A 22,118-nucleotide genomic window follows, 5' to 3' on the forward strand; every position below is an offset into this window, starting at 1 on the left:
TGCTGTTTCTTCAGTATACTTTAGAGGGGGCCCCTTCAAACCTGATAACTCAGTGTGAAGCGTCTAGCACATATGGAAGGAAACTCGGTCAGCTCTATATGCACGTGACATCAGCTGAGGTCAGCTTGGACTTAGATGTGCAGTTTGTCCAGATCTTTTTTAGAAATTGTTTGGTTTTTTTGCTGCTGTTGTGTCATTCAGATGTTTCTTTTTTTTCTTGTGTTCTTCTATCAAAGGAGAACAAAAGAAAGAGACACAGAGACTTTAACATCTAGAATTGGACTCTCCCTCTTTAGGAATTCGCCCATTTCATGCCCAAACGAGAGTTTAGACTTTGTTGGAGAGCAGTTACTTTAAAGTAGTGGTTAAGTTACCCTATGGCCAAATTAAAGAGCACATGAGTAATGCACCACCCAGTACATTACAACCAGTTCAACCACTTGATGTTAAAAACGTATCTTAGCTTGTAGTTCTTTCCAAATAACAAATTTGTCTCACTTGCTTTTTCTACCTCAGATCTTGTCAGTAATGATGGAAAGTCTTTTCTCTTTTCAGAGAGCCGGCTCTTGTGCCACAACTCCCAAAGTGCCAGCTCTTTTGGCTCCCAAATGGCTTTCGCTCATGACATATCACTACTTGTCAGTACATGAAAGTTTTTGAATGTTTTAGAGACAGGTGATGCATGATGTTTAAGTACTGTCTGAGTCATCTGTTTGAGTAATATATTATCTGTATTTGAGCTTTTGCTGGTGTTGTGTCATTCAGATGTGATTCTGTTTTCTTTTCTTTGGACTTCTATCAAAGAAAACAAATAAAAACCTGAAAATCTACACACAAAAAATGACTCTCCCTATGGAGGTATTCCAGCAATGCCCAGATAAAAGGTTAGACATCCACTACTTGTCCTAGCCTGTCAAAGGTTCTTTTCATAGTCATAGTTAATCCCATTTATTTTTGTACCTTTGAGCAATGTTTGAATGCACACTGTAAATTTAACAGAATTGATTCACCTTCGAATAGCACTGCATGCAGTGACTTTAATTAGCCATGTATTATGAAAAGGAAGTTCACCTGAGTTACAGGTCTTCCGGTTGTAAAACTAGATGGTCTGCTCACAGACCTGCAGCTTCATTGTCATTTTCCTGAGAACACCAGAATTGGTAGGTCTGCAACTGGCACCTGAACCATGCAGTGGGGCCTGGGTTAGGCAACAGGCAATTCCTGGGTGACAAAAGCACTGATTTTGTTAATGCTCCCTAATCTTCGCTCTTTAATGTTTTGAATTGTTGTTTGTAGATATTGTGTATTGTTTATTTCGTCTTTTCTGGCTGATATGTTGTGTGTTTTGCATTGCTGCGTTTGAGAGACACCATCGACCAGAACCAAATTCCTTGTATGTGTTTCCACATATACTTGTCCAATAAATTCTATTCTGATTCTGTGCATTTGACCCCACCAAATGGTCCACATAGTCTGGTAGAAGTTTAAAGGACACTACCCACCATCTCATCAGAAGTATTCTGATTCTATTCTTCAGTCCCTTTTTTAAATTTATTTATTTGGTCTGAAACAGTGTATTTTCATCTGAATGAATGATGATGAGTGATGGGAAATGAATGAATATGAATAATATGAATGAACTGAAACGTTTCACATGATCTATTACATTCTATACCATTTAGGGATGTTTTTAATTTTATTACAGATCTGTGATCCAAAGGAATTAAAACTAAAAGGTTCAGGGATCCCAAACAAAGGCATACTTTTAAAGCAACGTGGAGGGTGGAGGTGGAGGAGCGGGCCAAAGTTCAAATGACTAACAGTTCTAAATAAGTCGAAACTTAGATAACATTTAAAATGACAATGGAAAGTATGACACACCACCCAAGTGTGTAAATTATTGATATAGCCTACAGTGTTTGGTGATTTCTGACTTGAGTCTAGAAGTGATTCTAAATTTTAGCCAGTAACTGACTGCAAATGATTTTCGCCCAAATATTAAACACAATTTTTAAAATTGCTCAGTTACTTTAAGACTCTGAAAGTGAGGCGCTTTCTAAAAATGTATTTGGATGCTTCTCGTGGCTTTTTCAAGTGAACTTAAACACTTTTCATCTGGACAGGTGTAATCGAAAAGAAGAAGAACAATCAGTTTATGTTTCTTGTATTCTTGTTTAAATTAAACACTTGTTAACAATGTTAATTTTAGACATACTTAGTGGTGTGTATGAGCATTTTGTAACAGACATAGCCTGTTTTTTGTTCGTCACCAGCTTTAAGGTGGTTGAAAATCTTCCTCGCTGACTCTTAATTGAATATTTATGTTGATGCCACTAACAGGCATCATAAAACTTGTGTTTAACAAAACTGTACTGTCTTACCAATCAAAAAGTACAATCAAAGAGGAATGATCATCAAGGAAAAACTTCTGGGATGCAAACAAAACAAAAACAAACAAACATTTGAAAGCAAATTTCTTAATTTTGTGATCCGAACAAAATAAAGGGCAAAGGACCATGTAATTGCAACCCACTTACTTTTCTTTTACTTGCTTTCTTAGACTAAGTAGCTTTCTTTTACAACCTGCTCCTCTGACTCCACCTACGGAGTTACGGAGGGACGTTGTTTTTTCTCACACGCCCTCACAAACGTGTTTCTAACTTGTTAACTGAACTCAACCCTGTTGTGCATGGGTAGTTGCTCGCAGGAAAAAGAAGAGCAAATTGGTGGACTTGTTTGTTTTTTCGGGCGCAGTTATTTCAGGAAAAATTGAAATGTGTTGTTTCTTTTTGGCACCTTGCCTGGTGCTGCTGGCTGTGCTCCTGCTGAGCAGCGGTGCTGACGGTATGTAGAAAGATTTTGTCTTTATTCATGCATGCTTGCACTACAACACAGCTCATATAACTACAGTCATAGATCAAAAGGCAAACGCTAAGAAAGATGGGGTATTTGTAGAAACAGATTCATGTGTCAATCTCAGTCAGCGTGTGCGAAACAGATCTGTGCGCGTGTATTCAGATTTACGTAACGTAACGTAAAAAGAACAGACGTGTGCACCTTAGAACACACACGCATCAACGCTACATATGAGCGGGCGGAGGGATCGGGACTCGGGGGCGATCTCTTTGTCTCCACTCCAGGGAAAAGTTAACACCTCCTTGGTCTAGGTGCAGTTTCCCCCTCTAGGGGAAAGGATACCTGGACCTGGGGTTTAGAGTATGTTTGAGGAGTGTGATTGTGTGTACAGTGTCTATTTATGTCCATCTCGACGTTGGGTGAATGCTGAGTATGTGTGCATGGCGATGGGAATGGATGTTTGTATCTGTGTGTGCCCACAGGTTGGGTATTAGACGCCACCTCTCTAGGGACATCTCAGGTCCTCCAAGCTATGGAGGCCTGTCTCCCCTCACCACTCTCCCTGCCAGTGGCTGACGCCCTCAAACAGTGCGTTGGTGATTCTTGGTGTCCGGGCTGGGCGCTCAGGTAAGCACCGGCTTCCTTGTCAGGACCTGGCGCCTGTGGCTCGGTCGGGCCCCTTTGGGGGGTGGGGTGCCCTCGGCCTCTGGGCCTGGGGCTCTGTCCACTCTGGCACAGCTGGCTGTCGGCGGAGCTCATGGGCACATCACTGCAACCGCCCCTGGCTCCTGCTCCGTGGCTGCTGGGTGACCCCTCGTCTGGGGCTCTCCTCAGCTCTTTCCAGGAGGGTGGCACGGTTGCCTCGCTCTTTGTCTTCCTTGGATTCTTGCACTCTGGGGGTATCTGGATATATGAAACGCCAGGACTGCCAATGCCAACCAACACCATTAAATAATCAATTAAATGTGGCAATAAATAATTAAAATGGGAAATAATGAATTAATTTTTTTTAATTAATTAATTATTGCCACATTTAAATAATTATTTAATGGTATATTTAATTAATACATTTTGGCACAGTTGACTCCTTCAGGTCTCACCATGAATTTATTTTAATTGTCAACCTCACCCATCAAACTCAGGGGGCGGGGTTAACGCTGATCGAGACAAAACCATTGCTTTGGCCTGGTGGCCGTTGTTTTTAGCACACAACAACCTGCATGTTGAAACTAACAACTGAACTTTGAAAAACCTTGTTTGTCTGTCACCAAATACCCTTTTAATATTATCATATCATAATAATATCATATATATAGTATAGAGATGGACCGATCCGATATTACGTATCGGTATCGGTCCGATACTGACCCAAATTACTGGATCGGATATCGGCGAGAAATAAAAAATGTAATCGATCCATTAAATATCAAAAAAGCACCTCACAAAACTTGCTACACGGAGTAACTCGGCTCATAACTGTAGCACGTAGCAGCAGTGTGCATCACGTGATAGAGCCGCTGTGTGTATTTGTAGCCTTGCTAGCAAACCAGCATTTCATCTCCGAGGAAGTTTTCCCAGAGAGAAGTAAAGCAAGTGTGTAAGTTCATCTCTGAATGTTTGTAAAGCGTTCCCATGTTAAGCTTAACAACAGATATATGGAGCGACTGCCTCTCTCTCTCTCTCCTGCTGCTACTTCAATCGTGAAACTGCTTAATGATCAGCTGATCGGCTTTTCTGTCGCGAGTCTGTCTCTCTTCTTTGTTTTTGGCCCACTTTGCACCAGAAAGAGGAAACCAGCGGCTGAACAACAGCAGCATGTTTAAGCTTGATAAGCTGTTGTTAGAATTTATTTAATATTACTTTCTAGACCAGGATCGTTTTCTACATAGCTGACGGCTGGTAACTGTGCAGGGGCGGATCTAGCAAAGTTTAGCCAGGGGGGGCCGATAGGGCATGAACAGGGAAAAGGGGGCACAAAGACATACTTTTCTTTCTTGTTCTCATTTAAAATGTCTAGCTTTTAATAAATAATTATCTGACTCTTACACCCAAAGTTTTAATCTGATGTAAAATACATAGAAGTCCATTACTGTATATAGTAACTGTTAAGTCTAATATACCCTAGTAAGCTATAGTACTTTTTCCTTTGGGAAGGTACCATCTGTGCAGTCTGCAATTCTGTTGAAGAAAGATGTTGAATCTATTTAATTATTCTTGAAAAATAATTTCTTTCTGTGCATTTTCCCCCTGCATCAAATTTAATTTGATTACATCGATTAAGCATCATGAGCTGGAGGGTGGGGGGTGGTTCCCTATTTTTTTTTTGCTGGGAGTTTGCAACCCTATTAGTTAGGTTGCTTGATATTTCTGCTAAGTACTCTTTAAAATACCAGAATAGGGAGGATGGAGCAGGTTTACGTTTATTAGATTGATCAGTGTTGCTGAACTATGAAATATTTTGGGCGCAGTGTATTTTTTACATACAGGTATAACAGAATAGCTTTAGTGTTGTTATTTATTTAAACTTGAGTATAAACTTATACAAAATGCAGCAAGATATTTAAAAAAAAACGTTTTATTGATTAAAAAACACTATATCGGATTCATATCGGTATCGGCAGATATCCAAATTTATGATATCGGTATCGGTATCGGACATAAAAAAGTGGTATCGTGCCATCTCTAATATAGTACACACACTCATTTACACAGACATGTCAGCTCTTTATTTAAATGTATACAGATGCCCTGCAGGTACTTATACCTACTCATTTAGTAACTTCCTAAGCAGAATAGATTATTCCAACATTGGATTTGAATATCCCTGAGCACATGAGAAATGTGTATTTCCAGACTCGGTGGCAGTAGTTCCTGGAGGTTGCAGTCTCTTGCTGGGTGAAATTGGTTAAATTAGGTGCTGCACCAATAACTAAGTGTTTACTTTGGTTGATAGCAGATTGCCACCATTGTCTGTATTTTTCCATGTTTGTCTGTGAATGCTCACTAACTACTAGCTGAGCAGTAGTACATCTTGAAAAAGCATGATGCAAACCAAAATTAAAGCCATGGTGTTCAGTCAGTAGCTGGAGCATAAAATATAATACAGCTGACCAATTTTTTTTTCCGCTACATGATTTTTGATTGTCTGTCCATACAGTGTGAGGTTGAGTCCAGTTTGTCATAAATACCATCAAGTGTTCCTGCAACACATAATGATTAATGTGTTATGCCTTGCATAAAAAAACAAAAACAAAACAGGAGGTCAGATACAAGTTAACTTATACTTTAGAGTTTAATCCTGTAAACCTTATTGGGCACTCTATTTCAACTTTTTCATCATTAATACTTTTTCATTTACTTTACAGCTCTGCAGGTGATTGGTGGAAGTGTGACAGTGGTTCAAGGCGATACAGCTATCTTACCTTGCAAACTCAGACTCACTGACTCCACGGAAGACTTGACACAGATTACCTGGCAGAGGAGGACCAGAGAAAAACCCAGTAATGACAATTTTATCACTGTTGGACCAAGTCAAGAACCACGGTTTGTCAATGGACGTGATGATCGATTTAAATATATCGGGAATTTTAATGACAAAAATGCAACTCTCCAGTTAGCCAATGTTGCCCTGAAGGATGAAGGCAGCTACACGTGCATCTTCACCTTGTTTCCCGGTGGAACTAAGAAGACTGAAATACCTCTAAAAGTGACTGGTATGGAAGAAAAAAACACAACTTTTATTTAGAATAATTCTCTTTGCGCTTGTGTTTGAAACAGTTACTTTCACCATGTTGCTCACATGTTAAGTAATTGTGTGCTGTAACTCTCCTAGTGCCTCCTTTCACAAGCATCAAGGACAATCTTCCCACTTTTGGCACAGAAGAGATTTTATTTGCTACCTGCACGGCTGCTGACTCGAAGCCTCCTGCAGAGGTGAGGTGGCTCACTGGTGCTTTGGGAGATAAAGTGAGGACGACAACAAACTCCATCCAGTATGACAACGGTACGACTACCACAGTCAGCTCTTTGTTTGGCGTTCCAACGAGAGAGATTAACGGTCAACAGGTCCAGTGTGTCATCAGCGGTGACTTCCTGACTAAAGAAATAAGTTTGCCCTTCACCATACAGGTTTACTGTGAGTATCAGCTGCTCATGTAGTTTATTATTTGTCTTCTTTTGTGTCACTGTTGATTTAAAAAGTTTAATGATTTGATCAGATTTTTGTTTAAAACTGTCGTGTATGATACAAGACAAGTCAGAATTATTACCTGAATGTCATGTTGTTCTATTTTAAAAAGGCACGTCGCAGACACACACCACCCAGCATTAAACTCAGTTGTTTAATTACTAAACTGTAGAAAGTCTGCAAAAACATCTTGGATAATTTCTCTATACTGGTTACTCATTGTTATCTAGCCATGCACATATTTAATGATAAAATACTTTAAAAACCAAAAGAAAAGCAAAGTCTGATCATTCAGTGCTTATAATATAGGTATTTATAACTCTAAATCATTTTTTGTTAGACAGTAACCCTCACTTACATACTTTCTGCAACAGAAAACATAAAATATTTAAAGTTGTTCTTCTTCTTCAGGATTTTTTTTACTTGCCACATCATCTTTGATCTCATGACTTTCCTTTGAGTAAATGGTCAATTGTCAAAATATCAAGCAGAAATAGACATTTCAGACATTTTTTGGAAGTGGGGAAAAAATATAAATGAAAACAAATTGCTCTCACAAGGATAATTTGATAATGAGGAAGAGATTTGTTGGGTCAAACCATAAGACAAAAATAACTGAGGCTATTTTGAAAGAGAAAGCTCATTCATTCACTTTATGTAACATTATAGGATTTAAATACGTGTGAAATGTTATTTCTTTATTTCAGGATTAAATCTGTTCTTTTCTTTTTTTGCAGTCTCTCCCACAGAAGTGAACATCAGCCTGATTTCAGAGGACACATTTGAGTGCATGGCAGAAGCCAACCCAAAAGCTAAATATAACTGGAGCAGGTAAACTAATTTGTAGAATGGTTTAACCAAAACATTTTAGTACTCTGTTTTTTTTTTTTTTTTAGTTGATCTTAATTATACTGTGTTCAAGATGTGGTTCAAAAAGAGTTTAAACTGCACCCTCAGAGTTTGATTTATGTTCTTTGACACAAAAAATAAACCCTGAGACAGAGGTATTGTATTTAAGGCTATATTACATCATGTAGCAGTATTCAGTGAAACATGTTCCAAAGTAAGACTTTACTGTAATCACATTACATTATCAGTTATACAGTAATATACCATTAGCACTATACTAAATTCAGTAATATAATTAGTTACTAATATGTTGTTACTTGCATTACAATTATGCTACAAAGGTTCTTGAGTTAACTGAATGAAGTCCAGAAAGGGAAAAACAAACATCAAGCATACCTTTGCTTCATGAGCACTTTGCTACAATCAGCTGGTTTTAATTGGTATGCAGGGTGGAGGAAAATGCTGGAGCAGTCTACAACGTTTGAAGAGTGAAGACATGGATATTTATTTGTTTTATTGCACTAAAGTAGCAGAGTGCAGTGGTAAAGTGCAAACTGCACCCTGCATCCAGCATAGGCCAATGTTTCCCAACCATTTGGAGCCACGGAACATTTTTCACGTTAGAAAAATCACAGCACAACACCAAACAAAAATGTCACAAAAAGCATTCTGATAATTTTTCTCTGTGCAAAAATTATCAGATAGTGGAAGTGGTTCATTTTGCTCCCAGTATACCTTTTTTGCTTTCTTTTGCCCACTATGCTAGGGCCTTCATCTGGGGACCAAGGTCAGACTGACCTTTTGACTTTTTCCTTTTCAAATATTTATCTGTTGCTATTATGTGCTGCATGTCTCACAGTATGACTATTATATAATTTCATCTTTGTCTTCTTCTGTTTAACTGGCAGTTGCAAATCCATTTAATTGGATGGAGTAGTTGTACTGCCCTCTAGTGGAAAAGAATGTAATTGTTCTGTCCGTTACTCACGTCGTTCGCTTAGAGTACTAATCAGTTGGCACCAGATATTTTTCCACAGCACACCTGATCATTTCTCAAGGCACAGCTATGTGCCATGGCACAGTTGTTGGGAAACACTGGCCTAGGCCAGTGGTCCCCACCCTTTTTTGCACCACGGACCGGTATATGTCTGACATTATTTTCACAGACTGGCCTTTCAGGTGTTGCGGATAAATACATCAAAATAAAACCAGTACCGGTACCTAAAAAAGAAGATTTTTCAGAACTCACCGGAAAAGACCCAGGGAAACAGAGTTAACGATAAAAACGATAAAAATAAAATAACAAAAACTGCTAAAAACCCTCAAAACCATACATTTTACACCCGAGCCTCAACTCTTGCGGCCTGGTACTAAACGACTGATGGACCGGTACTAGTCCGTGACCCGGGAGTTGTGGACAGCTGGCCTAGACTAGAGCACATAGACAGCCTTACTTTGGAACACATACTCAGCTCATAAGCAGAGTGTGAATTAAGCAGTCTTGGCCAAGTCCAACACCTACTCGGAACGGATTTGACTTAGTACTAGCAAAATGGACCAGCTCTTACTACAGTTGTACAAGGACCAAATAACAATAGGAGCGTAATGATAGACCATAAATATCGAATTCCTAGATTAACATTCACAGGATCACCGCCCTGAACCTCCACCCACCATTGAAGAGGTGTTTCAACTAAGTGCCCAACAGCATCCAAAGGCAGCATCCTCAACCACCGCCCAATACAGACTGCACCCAATAGCTATGGTGCCTCCATGGGTGGTGAGCACTTAGGAGGGGAAGGCCAATGTTCTCAGTGGTATTAGGATATGTTGTAGTTCAAATTTGCCATAAAAGGATATCTTCCTTTATAAAGTATTTATTTTACTGAAATTGCCAAGTCTTATTGCATTGATCCACATGCACAAAATAAACTTGTTAACATAATGTTTGACTTTAACGTTTTAGCTCAATGAGGCTCAATTATTTCAAATTAGGACTAATCTCGCTTTAACCATTTTTTACTGCGCAATTAAAAAAAGTAACCTTGGCATAACCCCTCTCATGCACTTTAAGATTTCTGAAAGTTAGCAAGTAAAGTTTCAAACTTTTTTTCTCCAATTAATTGAAAAAACACTGACATCACAAAAAAACCAAGCAAAATAAAGTGTATCAATAAAGATGATAGATTACAATTAATATATAAAAATATATATAAAAACATGTTTAAAAAATACTAACATAGGTTTAGATCGAAATTCTAAACTTTTCAATCTAAAGAGAAACATTTCAAACAGAGAGCTCAAGGGTGAAATTGCTACTTTGAATCTGAAAGAAAATTAAGAAAATAAAATACACTTAATGGTGACAACTTAATGAGAACGCAAAAGCTTTTAAAAGGGAAAGGCGTCAGCGTGTGATCATGACCTTCCTGTTCAAAGGGTTTGTGTGAGTATGTTCGAGGTCATGAGGCGCACTCTCTGCGGCTTTGTCATCAGGAAAGTTGGTATGTGACTGTGGAAACAACTCCCTATATGCTGGGTTTCTGAGCTCTGACTCTCCCTTCAGGTAAAACAAGACACAAAGGTTAATTCACTTTTTTACTGACAACAGACAAAGGCAACTTCACCTGGCAAGGTGGAGTTTATTGACTGTTACTCAACAATCCAGCCTTGATTGAAGCGCATCCACTCAGTTCATTTGTAAGCCCATGATGAGGATGATTAGCATCAGGTGCCAGGTGAGTGTGATCACCTGGCAGATATGGCTGGCTTCAGGGAGGGAAAACTTTCCAGGCCCGTGTTGCACGAAGGCATGAACACCGCCATACGCATACAGAAGAAAATGAGGGATCGGGAACAGACAACAAAACTTAAAACCCCCCCAGATATGATAGGTCGACTAGCGAGGACACCCTTTTATGTGTGTGCGGGAATGCAGAGATATTGCCCATATACATGCCCATTAAGGTTGAATCGACTTAACTATTGTCATTTTATCACATACCAAACGTGAGCAAGGCAGTATGTGGGAGTTTGTTTATCTTTGTAACCTTTGTACCTCTGCATCATACTGGTTTTAGTTATTGTTTAAAAATGGTCAATGATCAACCTGAGTGTAGGAACTCTTTATCAACTCTTTATCAATCTGTGGTATGCAACTTAACAAAAGTTAAGCCACTGCTATGCTGTCTTATTCTGCAGAAACCATATTCACAGTCAAAGCGTTGTATGCTTTATATGGCGTGTAACATCTGGTCTGATAACCCTTTGCTTATTAATGCAGTCCTCCCAAGGGTGGCTATCTCCAATACTACAGGGCATTATAATTATTATATAAATTATACCAAATTAAAACTACTCTGCAACCTACCTCCTGCAGAAAGAAATACTCCTGTCTGCTTGTTTGTTTTGAGGGACAACATTTTTGGTTGATATCATTAACTCGTCAGAGCAGCTGAATCCCATTTTTTCCCTCTAAGATAACTACAAAAACTGTCCATCAAAAGCAAGATACAACACTTTGTGGCAGAATTGCACTTGAAAACTAAATATTGCCAGTAAATACACAAGTAGGTCCATTTCAGTATAAGAAAATTATGTGTAACAGAAAGGCCAGTTCAAACTTGTTTGAAAGCACCTGGAAGTATTGCAGCTGTGTTGTTTTGGCTGTCCAGGAGCTCTGGGGAGGTATGTAGGCTGATTCAGCTCAGCAGATAGAAACCAATTCTCAAATCAGAGCCAGTAGGCCTTGTGTTGGCCAATAATATAAATAATAAAAGGATCAGCCTGATATTATTTGTGTCCCATTGTAACTTTACTGTATAAAGAGCTAACAACTAAAAATAAAGAATGTGGGACACTGTTTGTCTGTGATTTGGACAGCTCAGCACGTGCTCCCGACGCAGGGGAAATAAATTTTGCCAGGTACACCTACCTTGGCACCACTGTTGTGCAGGTGAAGCCAAAGGCCAAGATATGATTCATTGTATTTTCTAGTCTTTGGCAGTCATTTACAGCATGTGTGCAGAGTTCATATTGAAAGTTAGGACATACTTGGATGATATAAAATAAAATAGTTTCACCCTCTAAACTCCATCTTGAGATTATTTTGAAGTGATTGCTAGTAACAAATGTTATGTTTATAAATAGACAAAGGAATAACAGATAACTTGAATATTTTTCTCATACTAAAGCTGTTTTATTTTCCTTTTTTATTTCATTATGAGGAAACTCCTATCCATTAAACTGCACTGGTGTCACTCAGTAGTCTTTCTTGGGCTCTCTGTCTGTAGTTTCCTGCTGATGATCCATTAGATGTGAGGAATTCCTGGTGAATGCCGTGTTTGTGTTAGTGTTGCTTTATGTTTATTGCTCTAAAGCTACACTAAGTGATTAAGACTAGTTCTTTCTGTTATTGAGTTATTGAGCGCTATGTGGACCCTGTGGAGAAACATTAGTTTTATTTTCTGGTATCCAAACCTGCTTTTGTTTAGATGTGACCTATTGAATCGTCCAATCAATGCACTACATAAGGCAATAAAAACTAATCCAAAAGAGAAAATTGCTTTAAATGTGATTCTTTTAACTTATAAAATGGTGAACAAGAGGGTACACAGTACAAAACATTACTAAAACGAAATTTTTCTGCCCAAGAAAGAAATGATGTAACATGTAAGGTTAGCTTTACTTTTGCATTTAGGCTAAAATGAAAGAATACAGTATCTTGGGGTGAGCAATGAAAGACAAATGGCTAATAATTGACATTAATGTGAGTTTTGACACAACTCACAGTTTTCTGCCCTCTCTGTACATCTCACATTAAAGTTTGTTCATGTTTTTCCAGATCTGGCCATCCTTTGCTGGAGTCTGCTGTCAAAGTAGAGGGTGCGAAGCTACAACTGCTGAGTCTGACCTCTGGTCTAAACGGCCTCTATCGATGTGAAGCATCTAATCCACATGGAAGTAAACACAGTCAGCTCTATGTGCATGTGGCATCAGGTGAGGTCAGCTTGAATTTAGCTGTGCAGTTTGTTCAAATCTTTCTGGATTTGTTTCTGACTTTTGGATTTGAACTGATGTTGTGCCATTTTGATGTTATTCTGTTTTCTGGTGCTACCCCTCCACAAGTTTATATAAATGCATACTTGAACATCTCAAATTTGAGTAAAACCTCTCCTTATGGAGCTTCAATGATTTTCCAGCCATGCCCAAGAAACATGTTAGAATGCCTTTGTAAACATCAAATTTAGCTTAAACTACAACCTGCATTCAAAAGAAAAGTTAATGAATAGGCAACTGATCCTCTACCCAGTTCATTACACAATATCATTCAAGTCACCACTGAAGCGTAGACCATGTACCACCATATCAATTTTGTTTCGTGTTTCTTTGATTTACCTTTGCGTAACAAATCTTGTCAGTACAAGTTATTTATGTGTTCAGTGAAGGTGTTGCATGGTGTTTGAATACCATCTGGGCCATCTAAATGTGAAAATATAAAACTGAATTGCAGGAAACTGGGAACTCATTATATTCTTCCTTTTTGTGTCCCTGCAGGAACTTGCTCTACTGCTTGGACTTTATTTGGCCTTTTGGTTTCCCTCAATGTCATTGGAGCTGCAGTATGGGGCTTTTCTAAATCTGAATATTTTAAAAAGTATGTAGAACAATGACTCCACAGATACTTAATATGTAGCACAATATCGAATACTTCTCATATGAAACCATAGTTGCATGATGTACAAATAGGTCCACACATTTGTACCAAAAAAAAAAAAAAAACTAGTGCCGTGGCAGTGCAGACTCTGAGGTTGGACAGTAATATTTGTTCTTTTATATACAATTCTCAGTTGTCTTATTATATTTTGAAGGTCTCAAATATAATTCAGCATTTCCCTCTAAAACTGTTGCGGAAGAGTGTGGGCTGCACTATAAATTAAACAGGTAAAAAGTCTGGAGAGGATTCCAAGTGTTACATTTGCACCCTGGAAGCTTTTTCTGTGAACTTCCAACATGGGTTTAAAGTACCTCTCAGTCTCAGTGCAAGATGAACAGAATGGAGTCTAAGGATCTTGCAAAGAAAAGCGTCTGGACTTCTTTAAGTTGATTGAAGACGTTTCATCTCTCATCCGAGAAGCTTCTTCAGTTCTAAGGGTCAAATGGTGGAGAGTCCCAGATTTAAACCCAGTGGGAGACCTGCGGCAGAACCAAGCTCAGAGTGGGGTGGTCATCTACCGCGACTGATTGGGGAGAGAAAACAAAGGACTTGACAGTACTTGTAAACTTGTTGTATATTCACCTGAATACAGCAAATTCGGTCAGTGCCTCACAGTGAGGACAAAATAAATGCATAAAGATCAACAATAAATATGTCATAGTGCTGGGTAAAATATTACTGTCTTCTGTTCTAGTTTATTCTGATTTTGGTATCCTGTGTCCTCCCCTTGTGCCCTGTTTGTGTCCTGGAGTTTGTGTTTGTGATTTTCCTGTTTTATTTTGAAGGTCTGTGTCTGGTTTATTTTGAAGGTCGGTGTCACTGTGTTCAGCTTGTATCCTCCGGTCATCTTGTGTATTAGGATCAGCTGTGCTTCCCACCTGTGTGTCATTACCTGGTCTCCTTGTGTGTGTGTGTGTATATATTGTGGGTGTCAGTCTGTGCTCGTTGTCGGCTCGTCTGCATTTCATGGTGTTCTTTTCCTTAGTCTGCGTCTCACTGCCCCTCACCCTGTCTCGTATGATCTCAGGTTTGCTATTTGGTTTTCCCAGTTTGTTCAGTAGCTTCTCTCGTCTTACTTCCTGTTTTTGTCACTCTGCCACTTGTAAATAAACTCTCACTCATATCATCAGTCATTGCCTGCATTTTGGGTCCTTTTCCTCCAACACTACACGGCCCGGCAACCGTGACAAAATATCTGAAAACAGAAAAGAATCACAAAAGGAGGAAAAGAGAATTAAAAACTAAGATGTGATGGGATACAGACACAAAGTTGTTATTGCTCCTAAAAGTTCCTAACCTAACCGTAAAATGTGAATGCTATGTCTTTTGTATTTTTTCACAGGCGGTATCATCTAGTTTCAAAAGATTCTAAAAATGGGACTAATAGCCAAAGAGAAATACTCCGGGAGCAGGTAAAAGTCTTTTTTGTTTCCCTCAATTTTAAACATCACCCTAAATATATGTGTGCATAATTTAAGGTATCCAATTACTGGAGATATAGTTTAATTATGTACAATTAATTTTATTAAATTTTCTTCTTAAAATATCTGAGCCCCTTAGCAGTAAAATTATTATTATTGTGTTTTGAATATTCTAGGAGTAAAGTTTAAATAGTCCTTGTAAAATCTTGCATATTCAGTCATAACTAAAATGCCATTTTATACAAAGGATCTGAATTGTCTCTCTCGGAGATCTCAGCTGACAGCTGTGGAAAGCAGAAATGGATAATACAGCGCCTGTACTGAGGGCTCCACCAACGTGTCATTGCAGACTGAGGAATAAACAGATAAGGACCAGGTTAAAGTTCTTGGTATCTTTTACATTCCTCCCCCATTGACATTTCTCCATTTATGAATGTTAGGACCTCATGACATCCTCACTGAGTCTGATTTGACAGTTTCATCAGTAACATGGGCAGTAGTAGTCCACCGAGTAGTTGACTGATATCATTTTGTAGAGCTGTGGCAATGCTCCTACCTCTGCTGCTGGGTCAATACTCTTGCATATTATTGTTCAGCATTCATGTAATACACTGTGCTGAAAGATGCAGAGCAAACGTTTTTGCAACAGCAAGTATGAATATGCTGTCCTGGAGCAGCTGAACTATGTCTGGAACCTGAATAGACTTCAGGTACCATCTCATGCTACCAGTCATGGATACTAGCAAAACTACAGACAACTCAGTCAGGATGGATGAGAGAGTAAGAGTAAGACTGAAGTAAATAAAAAGTGAAATGAATGACCAGAAATGGATGTGGACAGATGGATATTTTTCAGTTCATTCAACTGAATTCCATCTTGCAAAGTTTTGGTTGTTAATGACTGTTTGGTTTTAAAATGCAGCAACCAGCAAAGCTTCTCCGTGTGTCATATAGTTCTGACTTTTGTTGTTGTTGTTTCTTGTTTTGTTTTCATTGAAGGGGGTGGGTGTTTATGTTTGTGGCAACTTTTTTAAAGCCTTAAATGATTTAAGTGTGCTGTTTGCTTTGTTTTAAATTAACCAGCTTTAAGTTACACTGCATTTTTTTTGTTTGTTTTGTAATTATCTTTATGAAGTGTTACATTGTTGATCTTTTTACTACTTTTAAAAAAATTTTTTAATTGTAATCGCATAAATATTATAAGAACTTGTTCCTCAGTACACATATTTTTAGAGTATATATCACACCTGTCATCCATGATAATGCGATACAGGATCTCGTGTATAAATGAGATAAACCAACCAAAGCTTTCTAACACGTCATATGGATGGAAACTGGTTTCGGTCACGAGCCCTCAGATTGTAATTTTTGGGTAATCTTGTTTAATTCTTTACTATCAAGTCTCCAGCTGCTCCTAATTCTCCTGAACAGTGTTATGACTATATTCATTTCACAAGTCTACACAGCTTCTTTGTAGCTTTGGTTTACTCACAAAATGTTTGACCAGAAAAATGACTACAGTGATCAACTGATTGTGTTATCAAATAAAATATCTCAGAAGTGCTGCGTGTGATGGGGGAGTAACGTAGCATTGTTCCAGGGAAAGCTCCGGTGCAAACAAAAGTCTTCTAGAAACTTGAACTGCAGTGGGTTACCTGACATGTTTCAATACTGTCTATGACACAGGAGAAAAGAAAAAAAAAAAACTCACGTTTGATTTCATAAAATCTTCTGAAGTAATATACCAACATTATACATGTGAAACTGTGTCTACATCATTTAAAAGTAGTTCTTTATCTATTCTCACCGTAACTAGAAACTGAAAGTCAGAATGTCTCAAACTGCTGTTTTGTTCTTACAAGTTAGTGTTTTTATAAGAATCCATGTTTTTTGACTTGCTTTAAGTTTATAGAATAAACATAAATGACCTGCATGCCCCTGTCTCATTATCATATTAATATAAAAAAAACCTTTTATTTCTTTGTTCTATTAAATACACTGCACCATTATATCCCACATTGCAGTGCCACAAAGATGTCTTTCTTTCAACCTCTCTAGATCACCATGGTAACTCATACTGAACACATAATGGCCCAGAGATGGTTTAAAGTCCTTTCAATGAGTCTTTTAATGCACTATGAATGCTACAGAGTCTCCGCTGAAACCTGTTAAGACATATCTCACTATTGCCAACAAATGATGACCTGCTGGGAAGTTACAGAAGTGTGCAGTAGAAGTGATAAAGTATTCAGTTAGTGGCACAGAAAAACCTATAAATATGTTTTTAACCACCAAATGGAAACACTAACAACAATCAGTTTATTTCTAAGCTGTTTATCTTGACAAATATTCGATCAGTGTAATTCACTTTACTTTGATCTGGCCACAAACCAACTGTGGCACAGTGTCAGACCATAAATGCAAGCAGAAGACTATAAAGAAAAGTTAAATGTGTGAGTGAAGAAAGACTGGATTAACAAAGAAAGCTGCAGACTTAGCTATGTTGACGTTGCTTCATACTAAGCCCCCACTAAAATACTTACCACTCATTATCCCTTCCGTTATTTATATAGTGTCACAGTTGTGGATTCTAATCAGAGAGAAGAGATGAAGATCCACTCTTAAGAATTTTTAATGAAATAAGTCAATTTTTATGACAAATATGACACATTTTCATCATCCGATGGATTAAAGATAGTGGTTGTGTCTTGTGTGGTGCTGGGATCATCTCTGAGGAAGAAATGCCCTGGTGGAAAAATTTTGGTTGCTCATGATCAGAGATAACTTGAATATTGTTAAATATTCGAATTCTTTGATCTTTGGGCTGAAGGAAGAACAACACTCGGTGTATAAATGCTCAATCAACAATCTCATTATTCCATACAACACTTTGAGCATAAATGTCCAGACGGGAGATGTGGACAGGAGGGTGTCCACCAGATGTCGAAGTGTCTGACCGTTTCTCACATTCTTATAGCTTCAGCCCCCTCCAAAGTCATAAAACCTAAACATCCACATTCTTTCACATCCACATGATTCAACAATTCTTTGATTAGAAGTATAATCGCTGTGTTTGGGCAATTCAAATGCAAGAAAAAATAATGGCTACAACAACAGTAGTTACAGATAACACTCCCACCACTCTCCAGTTCTCCCCCAGCTTTATTTTTGGTGCTCCAGTTTCCCCCCACCCTCATCATGGTGATACCTTAAGCCTTCAAACATGCACAGACTAGAACCTCTGTCCGAGGAGCTTTTGACCTTTATTTTATTTCTGCAGCTACCAGTGTCTTCCAGTCGGGGGATGTTCTGCTTCTCTTCTTTCTTCAGTGTCAGGGGTTGACTACCCTTCGGTTTGTTGCATAGATGAGGTTATTTATTCTGCCCCTATGTCAAAGATCTATGTGTTCTGGGGTCACAGCTGTGTCCCCCTTTTTTGGTCAGAGCTTTTCGGACCTCCTTGGTCTGGTGCTTCTGGATTTTCGCCAACTCCTTCATGGTTATTGCTGTGGTTCTGGGATCCTCTCGAGGTGACTAGCAGGAGCCCAAACAGCACTACCTTTGACCCCAATTGCTGTCTTGGCAGTCTCTGTGTCTGCTGCCAAGGATCCTCCTATCTCCATGACCTAGTCTGGTGTCTGCTCCTCTCTGTGTAAGAGACAGAAAAGCCAAACACCTTTCTGACTAGCCTTGATAATCTAATGTTGTTAGCAATTTTTCTTCTAGTGATTCAAAGTTGGCTTAGAATATCATGTTCAGGACAATTAGTCTAATTATTATCTATGAGTGTAAGCATGTTTGCATTTACCCCTCTGCACTCTAAGTCATTTCCTACAATATATCAGTCCGGACAGTCACGCCGAACGAAGCTTTTGACCTTCAAAAGACTGAGTGCCAACTCTCATGATCACATTTGCAGTGTGTGTATAAAAATAATTATAAAACATTCTCAATCCTAACATTTTCTCCCCTTTCACAAGTTTTAACTGGTTCTCTAGAAAAAGTCTGGGAACTTCTGGGTCATTATAAGTTTTACCATACCTAAATTATTAAACACAGAAATAAAGTCATTAAAAATGATCATAGAAACCATTGTTTCATGTTAAAACTCAAATTCCCCGCTTTTGACACACCCCCATGTGTCAATTCACCGGAGCTAGAAATTAAAAGAAAAGGTTAGTGACATCATTTCTCAGGAAACATCAGAAATTCTCCTCATGAGTAGCTTTGCTCCAGCTCTGCCACCCTGTGTTAGGGAATGAAATCAGTTTAATTATCATGTTAAATCTGTTGACCTCCAGGCTCTGTTCCGAGCCGGCATCCGCAGAACTGCCTAGAAACAAAACCTGTGTGTTAACATGAAATTCACATTTGCAACTCCGTCTTTCCCCGCTGTCTTTCCCTCACTGACCACAGCAGGTGGATTTATGTCTTGATTCTGTTAGGATGCCTGGGTCGTTGACCCAGGGCTTTTGAGTTTATTATATTATTTATAATTTTTAGTCTTTGGGTTTTTGTGAGTCAGGTCTTATGGTTTGTCTCTGTGTAATCCTTGGTTGCTGTCTCCCCTGTCTGCTGTATCCCCGTGTCCAGTCTGTGTCTGCCCTGGTCCCACGTCTCTGTTCCCTCTGTTGTAGTGCCTGCATGTGAGTCTGTGTCTTTTGTTCAGTCTGTGTTTTGTGTTTCCTGTTTTACTTTGAAGGTTTCTGTCTCTTCTCAGTGTGTTCAGTTTACGCTTCCTTGTCTCGTCAGTTCTGATTTGCCCCAGCTGTGTTTCCCTCCTGTTGTCCATTCCCTGATTGCTCCCTCTATGTATTTAAGCCCTGTGTTTCAGTTTGTCATTGTCGCGATCTACCGTTTATTTAGCTGTGTGTTTTTTCAGTCCTTCGTTGTAAGTTTATTTTGATTTTTCCAGTTATGTTACATTTGAGTTTAAAATTAAAACTGTTTTGAGTTACTTTCTGTCTCCGGAGTTTGCACTTTGGGTCCTTCGCCTGCCTGCACGCAGCCACCCCATAACAGATTCAGCCATGAATCCAGGTCACCTGATTCATCACTGAGTCCAACCATCACTGGCATCTGATAGTGTGGCACTGCATCTTATTCCCTTAATGTCACTGTTTTCAATCTGTTAATTAGAGTCCTTAAACATGAAATAGACTGCATCCACAACGAGTTAATACAGCTGTGAATGTGGCCAATTATCAATCAGTTACCAATCAATAACAAAATGATAGCTTTTGCTTTAGTCAACCACTCACCCAGAGAATCTTCAATCCCAGAAAATTCCTTCTCCTCATTTAATATTGTCTGTCATCCTCCCATGCCCTGATACCTGGCCCATCCGGAGCTGTATCATTTTCAAATGTCGAACCACACCTTGGTCGCACCAGCCCTTTTTCCACTGAGCATGTCCAACGAATTTATCAAAGCTAAACACAATAGGTTTTCTTTCTTTACTTTGCTGTTGTTCTTTTGCAGTATCACATCCTAGCACATGCCCCTGTCGGTTGTATTCTACTTTTAATAATTGACTATTTTAAGGGGGAACCTAAATCACGTGGACCAGTGTTTGTTATTACATAACTCGAGTTTGAATGTGACAAATCTACCATTCCCCTTTTATTCATAAATATTGTTTTGATTTTGGCTATTTTCTTCTATAAAATTTAATTGACTTCTACAGTGGCCTGCTATGATTAATAGTAACATATTCCAGTCATAAGTGATATCAAAAGTTTTCTCCACTGTAGCATTTGGCATTCCCAACAATAATGTGATACCCTAATCAAAACACAACCATTAAAACACAATTTTCTTAATGCAAACATCAGTAACTCAAAATTAGCAACCACTGGGTTAAGTCTACAGTTCCACACTCTCATGTGAAGCTACAGTCTCCCCCTCTGGTCTCTCTTGTCCTCCTGCTCCTGCAAAAAACAAAACAAAGCAAAGCATTCACACTGTTCTTACCGGCTGGGTGAATATTATGTCATATTTACTAATCCTAAGGTGGTTGGTGCAGTCTTTGTCTCAGTATCAAGTCTCAAGGATTGACTCGCTGCAATCCTTTTAGACTCAGGACTTACCATCTCATGTGATCAGTGTCCCATATAAGTGAACTTCTCCAAAGCCCATTACAATCATGGAGAAACACACTTTGCGACTGTTTCCAGTAAGAATATTTCATAGCGCTTTAAATTTCAGTCTTCCAGGCACTGGTTAAAAGAGAGCTGATTCTTAAAGCATGAACTCACAAAATATCACCACCGATGGATCACACCTCTCATATTTCTTATCTCAGTGCACTGCAACGAAACTAAACAATAAAATAAGAATAAGAATAACAAATACTAGGGCCAGTTCCAGACATGTCCAAGCATAAAACCGTCTCTCTCTCTCTCTCTTAGAGAAAGAAAACAACCCTAATCTCACTGATAAAATCAACCTAGTGCCAAGCAAAACCCAAAAATAAACCAGAAAATTCACAGGAAAGTTTTTGCTTCCTCATGGAACAATAGTGTTTGGGAAGTATAACCCCAGCTGCCGTAGCACCTTTTGTTCCTCCATGAATTAAATCTCAATCATAGAAAATGCAGTGCTCCGAATTAAACATTACAAAGGTAGTTCATCATTTTCACTCTGTACCACTGCTCCTCATCAGGCTGCATGAAGCACAGTAAACAATTCAGTCGAGGCCTTGAGCAGCCATAAACATCCCGAGGCATGAAGTCACACGCAAAAAGTCCACCCTGTCACCACACAGAGACATTGTTTTCATTGTTTTCTTAAATGTGCCCTCTGGATGACATAAATGTGTTCTGTGTTATCAATGGCTTCATGTAACAGATTCTGTATGTGTGTGTGTGTGTGTATACAGCATTTTGTATAGGCACTTGTTAGTAAAGCATTCTTCATTGTATCAGCATGTGTGTGTGTGTGTGTGTGTGTGTGTGTGTGTGTGTGTGTGTGTGTGTGTGTGTGTGTGTGTGTGCATCACTCTTTGTTGCACGAGCTTGTGCATGTGTATTTTGTGTGTGGATCACTTCTCATTGCATCAGCATCTAGGTTTAGGTGTGTGTGTCATTTC

General features: G+C 38.8%; 1 protein-coding gene across 3 annotated transcripts; it reads left to right on the forward strand.

Moving 5' to 3' along the window:
* Positions 1 to 2,619: 2,619 nt before the first annotated feature.
* LOC146500571 (poliovirus receptor-like) lies at positions 2,620 to 19,477 on the forward strand. 3 transcript variants are annotated; one of them, XR_014869844.1, is made up of 8 exons: positions 2,620 to 2,844; positions 6,222 to 6,569; positions 6,689 to 6,991; positions 7,780 to 7,873; positions 12,735 to 12,889; positions 13,448 to 14,634; positions 14,950 to 15,019; positions 15,276 to 15,318. XR_014869844.1 is itself a non-coding variant. In XM_085135814.1 (8 exons), exons 1-8 carry the CDS (start codon positions 2,775 to 2,777, stop codon positions 15,333 to 15,335), a joined length of 1,200 nt encoding a protein of 399 aa, XP_084991940.1. In that variant the 5' UTR covers positions 2,620 to 2,774; the 3' UTR covers positions 15,336 to 19,477. The 3 variants fall into 3 exon arrangements, 2 of the variants coding, with proteins under 2 accessions (XP_084991940.1, XP_084991941.1); XM_085135814.1 differs by having other exon boundaries at positions 13,448 to 13,547; positions 15,276 to 19,477; XM_085135815.1 differs by having other exon boundaries at positions 13,448 to 13,547; positions 15,306 to 19,477.
* Positions 19,478 to 22,118: the final 2,641 nt, after the last annotated feature.

Source organism: Neolamprologus multifasciatus, chromosome 16, assembly GCF_963576455.1.
Source record: "Neolamprologus multifasciatus chromosome 16, fNeoMul1.2, whole genome shotgun sequence".
Taxonomy (NCBI): domain Eukaryota; kingdom Metazoa; phylum Chordata; class Actinopteri; order Cichliformes; family Cichlidae; genus Neolamprologus; species Neolamprologus multifasciatus.